The sequence below is a fragment of the Mandrillus leucophaeus genome, unplaced genomic scaffold (genome assembly GCF_000951045.1).
Source record: "Mandrillus leucophaeus isolate KB7577 unplaced genomic scaffold, Mleu.le_1.0 Scaffold1055, whole genome shotgun sequence".
Taxonomy (NCBI): domain Eukaryota; kingdom Metazoa; phylum Chordata; class Mammalia; order Primates; family Cercopithecidae; genus Mandrillus; species Mandrillus leucophaeus.
The window spans coordinates 1,101,499-1,107,916 of NW_012098710.1; the positions used below are offsets into that span (position 1 = coordinate 1,101,499).

Here is a 6,418-nt window from a genome sequence, read left to right on the forward strand (position 1 = left end):
ATATATAATGTATAATATATAAATAATATATATAGAGAGAATGTCTTGCATTTTGGTAGTGATTGTTCATTCATTTAATGCCTACAATGTGGCAAGCATTTTGTTTACAGAAGGATTATTATTCTCCTAATATACCACAGCAAAATATCCCCCAAATAGCCATATTTAATCTGATGCATTTGAAGTGATTTAATTTCCAGCAACTTCATGCATAATTGCTTCATTTTGAGTTAGGAAATAATATAATCAAATGATCACCCACTTTTTTGGATTTGACTGCAAACTCAAAGTTCAAATACATTACTCCTTTAAAATGCATAGCATATACCTCCAGAAAATGAAACCCACATTAACATATCTTTCTAAGAGGTGACTAATACATATTTCAAGTGTCTAAAATGATATGCATAAATTTTTTACAGAAGAAAAGTTTGATTAAAACTCATTTTCCTGAATTAGAATTTAACCTAAGAATTCCCAAGAAGTCATTGAAAATATTTTGATTTAAGCAAAATCTGACCTGTTTAGTCATACCAAAATCGATTTTAAATATGTATGTGAAAATCGTGTCTGGATGTTTGGAATTTGGGAAAGTAATTCATTCTTTCAACAAACATTTACTATGTATCCACTATGTGTTAGGCACCATGCTTAACACCAAAAAGTGACATTCTCTCCAAAACAAGTCCAGGAAGAGCATCAAACTGCACATTGATGGAAACGTTATCAGTTGTCCAGATCAACTGATGAACACTGCTAATGACAGAAGTAGATTACTAAAGCGATCCTTTCTCTGACTTCAATACATATGAAAGCACAGCAAACGACAATAGAGCATACCACAATTTGCTGTACTGACACTGCCATATTTCGCTTTGGGCCAACTAGATAATATATGTATAGATATATAGTGTACACTATATGTCAACAAAATCAGTTATATAGTAACTTAGGCAGAACACTCTTAAGTATTTATTGGTCACTCTGATTGGGCCTTGTTCTAAAAGTCACAATCAAATAAAATTCCTGACATCATGCTAAACAATGTTTTAAACAATAAAAAAGTATACAAGGAATAAACCCAATTTTTAAAATGTAATATATACACCTGCAAATAAAAGAATGATATTTCACCCAAATCTGAGTAGTAAAATTGCAGACGATTTTTATTTTATTTTAAATTTCCATATTTTGCAACCTTTCTGCAATGACCATGCATTACATTTATAATCAGTAAAAATTACATGTATGTTAGGTACGGTTAAAAAAAAAACTGTTCTTACAACCGTTCCAAACCGTGTGTCTAGCAGGGGCCAGGGCAAGGCCTCACATAGGGAAACAGGTATGATCTCAGAGGGCTGATGCAGAAGGCCCAGGGGTCGACCCAACTGGCTAATGACTGGAAACCCTTTAAGAAGAGACAAAACTTTCATATCTAAAGTTAAATTTAAATTAATATGCCTAGGGAGAAGGGAAAATAGGAACATGTGTTTCCAGCTCTAGGGCCTAGTTAGGTCACTGAACAAATGGAGTGTTGCCTTCTGGTGATATTTAAGTCCATAAAACATCTATGCTTAAACATTTAGTAATGAACATTTAAGGAACTATTTCTAAACATGAGATCATTTTGAAAAGTAACACTTTTTTTCTAATTATAAAAGTAGCATAATGTTCTTCGTAGAAAACCTAGGAAGTATGAAAAGCTGGGAAACAAAATTAAAATTATCTATAATTCCATCACCCAGAGGCAACCACCATGGCACTTCAGTATACAACCTTCTAGTAATTTATTTTAGGCATATGTGTGTATCCTGCGTTTTCACTTAATATTTTATCCTGGGCATTTTCTTATGTCATTAAATATGCCTAGTAAACCTCATTCTAACAACTGCCTAATATCACTAATGGCTTAAAAATCCTGTTTTTGGATAAACAATATTATTGTATTTACTATGGACCTAACTTATAAGAACAGATGCAAAATGTATCTGATATTTGAAAAAACTAGCCAAGGGATTTTCGGAATTAATGATCTCTCCTGGATCTAACTAACATCAGTATCTTGATTTCAAAATTGATTTTCTTCTGTTCAGATCCCTAAAATCACCCATATTGTGCACCATAAATCACTCACATATTTTGCAAAATATAGTCTTAGGATTGGAACATCACAACTCCCTAAGAAATATTAGACAGTAAAGCACTCAGTAAAGTTCTGTTCTTCCCACGCGTAAGCCAGGGCAGGCCCTTCAACCCAGGCTCTGCCTGCTGGAGCAAGGCAAGTCAATCACTGAGCTTAAAGGAAACACTAAAGTAAAACAGAGACAAAATTATCCCTAGCACAAACTTTGGTTTCTGAGTAAATTCATTTGTTCACCTTTCAACCTAAGTGAAGTAATACACTATATTTTTTTTTTCTGAGAAAATTTTCATTCAGAAGCTCCATAAAACAATAATATTACAGGCTTACGCCCCTAATATATCAGCATGGCATATGTTTGCTAAGCAAAAGTTCTGAAAATTATGTAACTCAGCATACTAATCACAATTCATTTGAAGTACAGGAGGGGAAAATTCTATGTAAAAATGTGGAATTTTTGTTTAAAAGGAAACTCTGTTTCCAATTATCTTTGGTGGTTCGGAGATCATTTCCTTACCTGCAAGGCAGCTTAGGATCAGAAAGACCTTCCAAAATGCGAACACCATTGTGTGGAGGTTAGTTGAGAGCAGCAGGTGCCAGTAGCTTGCCTGGACTAGGCTGAGTCTCAAATTGGCTTCTTCGATCACACCGAGGTTTGCCAGGCTTATCTGCTGGACATCACCAAGCAAACATGCCTCTTTGGGCTTACTTATTGCGTATAGACCTTTCTCAGAACAGATTTGTGTTTCTTTGAAACACTTTTCATGGGGCGTGTTTCCTTGATATATTTGCTACTGTGTTAATAATAAACCCACGCATTTAAATTATTCAAGCTCCTTGTACACAGATTCTCTAAGTCTCATTGTTTAAAATCAGTCTTGCTAAAAACTTGTACTTGGACTGGGGGATATGGTTTAAAGACAGCCTATGCAAATAAAAGCTGACAAGGCTAATTAATTTCAAATATTTCCACGAGTCTTACAGAATTGATTCACTAACCTCCTTTTACAAATTAAGTTATTAAATTGGTGCTATATCGTTTCCTGGGGAGATGGGGTTCATGGGAAAGGCACAGGGGTGATGAAGCTAAAAAGCATTCATTTCTGCGCAAACAAACTCTGGACATGTTACTCTTTTTTGAAACACTGACAGTTGTCACTACCCTCCACCAAAACTAGCAGTAGAATTATTTACATGCTTATGTCTGTCGGGTTGGAAACCTTATAGCACATATTTGCTAACATAATTTTGCAAAATCAAGTTAGTGAATACGTGCTTAAAGACTTCCATTGGAGACGTCTGAATTTTTGCAGAATTAAATTACTCAATAGATGCTATAGGGTTTCCTTAGAAATGGAGGTTCACCAGGAGGGCATGGGAGGCTCCACAGGTAAGGAACTTTCATGGGAACATGAACTTCTAGTAGTGTTCCTATTATGATTAAGTTACCCAGAGAAACCTACGGACTTTCTGTGGCTCTTCCTATGTGATCTCTAAGTCCTATCATTTCCATCTCCACAGAGACTTTCAGATGTGTTCTTTCTCCAACCTGCTGCTTCCATCTCGGTCCAGGTACTCAGCTCCTCACTCCTGGCCTATCATAGCAGCTTCCTAAGTGGTATCCCTGACTTCTTCCACCTTCATCTTGTGTGCCAGCCACAAGCCAATGCTCCAGCCCTAATGAAGTATTTCCAATAACACCATAAATGCACTATTTCATCAAATCCAAAGTCCTTAATATGGATTCCCGTTCTTCCAAGATCTGATCCTCACCTCATCTGAACTTTAGCCACATTAACTCATGCCCCTGAAAAAGTATGTCAAGATTTTCTGCCTCAAAGTGTTCAGTCACATGAAATGAGTGCAAATTTCAAGTGATATGTTTCATGAACTTTAATTTACAGGAAATGTTTGACCCCATCTTACTTTAGCCATGCCAATCTCCCACTGCTTCTTAGAAAGCCATTATGCTTCCATCAGGCCTGATTCATCCTTGCAGCAGCCTATCCTGTCCATGCTCATGTCTGATGCCAAACATTGGCTCCAGGTGATTTCCATCACTATTTAGAATTTTCTTTTTCCTCCTCTTACTATCCAAGTATATTCTTAGCATAGATCAGTCATACTGTCCTATGTGAGAATTTCAATGAACCGACATACCACCCTAGCATAAACTTGCATTTTACTTAAAACCAATATCCTACAGCTGACCATTGATTATTCTCCAGTAGTTTCCTATTTATTAACTGGTCTCCCTTAAATCTAGTCGCTGTGAATCCCTCCAGGGCAGTAACCTTGTCTTATACAGGCAGTTCCCAACTTTAAAATGAGTGTGTCCCAAGATGTAGTGGTAAACTCGTTGACTGGAAGCAAGAACTCCTGCAGAAGCAATGTCTCACTGTCAGGCATGTAGCATGTAATCTAGCACTGGTTTGTATTCTGCGTACTGGGCCATATAAGGCAGTGGAGGGTGAAGAGGAACAGCAGGTGACAGAGAAAGAACATTCCTTTCATTTCCCAAGATATGAGTTGTGCACAAATCAACAATTTTCCCCCAAATAACTATTGCGTGTCTCTGACATCCGCCTTCTCTTCTGCCTCCCACCTTCATGGCCCCCTGGCTCTTGGGTCCCTAGTTTGCCCTAAGGGAGAGTCTCATTCCCCAGAATATCTCATGCTCCAAAATTACTTTTTCCTTTTCATCCCTATTCCTCCCAGAAACCCTACCTTTCCCCTGTATAAGCAGACAGCAGCTCCATGTTAGGAAGGGGGAAAAAAATTAGTTTCATTGAACATTCCCCAACCTGTTTGTGCTATTAAAAATACAATGCTGGCCGGGCGCGGTGGCTCACACCTGTAATCCCAGCACTTTGGGAGGCCAAGGCAGATGGATCATGAGGTCAGGAGATCGAGACCATCCTGGCTAACACAGTGAAACCCTGTCTCTACTAAAAATACAAAAAATTAGCCGGGCGTGGTGACGGGCGCCTGTAGTCCCAGCTACTCGGAGGCTGAGGCAGGAGAATGGCGTGAACCCGGGAGGCGGAGCTTGCAGTGAGCCGAGATCACGCCACTGCACTCCCGCCTGGGCGACAGAGCCAGACTCCGTCTCAAAAAAAAAAAAAATTGCTTATTTTCCTCAAATAAATCTCTGACCAGGAGGATTAGGCAATGCAATAAAGAGAAATAGTCTGAGGGAGAAGATTTTGCAAAGGAGGACAACTTGTAGGGTGGGCCTCTGGCGATCCATACCACCTCTTCTCAGGCTTGGTTCTGCTTCGATTTCTAAGTCCACCAAGTCTCTAAAAGACCCACAGTTTTCACAATGCCTCCCACCCTGGAACTAATACCCGCATTTCCAGTGGTGAGGAGCTGGAATGGGGAGCGAAATTTTAAGTCTGGCGTTTGTAAGCCAGAGGCTTCCTGTGTTTCCTTCCGTGCCCCATAGGTGATTATAGTAGAGTGACCATTGATCATTAAAACTAGGACACTTTTGAAAGTGAAAGGGGCACTATTAGCAATTACCTGGGAAAGACAGCATAAACAGTGACAGTGCCAGACAAACCTGGGTGTCTAGTCACCTACCCACAGGGGATTACTAGGCACAAAGTAGGTGCTAAGTAAGAGCTTGCTAATTAATTCAGTATGTCCGAGTTGGTTGGCCCTAAGATGAGTGCAGTGGAGGGTATGATTTAAGGATGTTGCCCAAATCCATCTGCACCAAAATCTCTCGTGCAAACACAAAACACTCTGGAATATTTAAGTAAAATACCTATACTACTGCTATGTAAGACCTAACCAGGACAGGAAGAATTCTGTTATAACAAATTCTAAAAGAGAATTTAAACTCTCTGCTTGAACCTGAATTTTGATGTTAACTATTGCTTTAAAAAGTGGGTCATTAACTAGGACACGAAATGTTAAATATCCTTTGTAGTTTTACAGAGCTTTGTAATTTTTAAACTAATTTTCCATTTTATCTTTGCAGCTTTCCAATACAACAAATAAGTCGGGTATTACCTACATTTTCTATATAAGAAAACTGAGGCTAAAAATATGCTGTGCCTTTGCCGAGGTCACCATAGCACGCATTAGAAGCTGTTCCTATCACACCACACAATGGCACAGTGTGATTGTAATGTAACAAATATGCTACTGCCCCCAGTATTCTTCCTTGGGAACTTTCAGAAATATGTGATATCTGATTTATCCCTACTTTTTAACTTAAAAACTACAAAAGTAATACATTTTGATAGTAAATGGTTTTCAAAGGACAAA

General features: G+C 38.4%; 1 protein-coding gene across 2 annotated transcripts in view; it reads right to left on the minus strand.

Annotated features, from left to right (window-relative positions):
• VSIG1 (V-set and immunoglobulin domain containing 1) overlaps positions 1–2,893 on the minus strand; it is a 39,243-nt gene extending 36,350 nt beyond the window's left edge. The window contains exon 1 of one of the 2 annotated variants that reach the window (XM_011982525.1): positions 2,658–2,893. In XM_011982525.1, coding sequence (XP_011837915.1) covers positions 2,658–2,706 — 49 coding nt within the window. In that variant the 5' untranslated portion in view covers positions 2,707–2,893. The remainder of the gene's footprint in view (positions 1–2,657) is intronic. The other variant, XM_011982518.1, reaches the window with a different exon arrangement.
• Between the last annotated feature and the right edge of the window lie 3,525 nt (positions 2,894–6,418).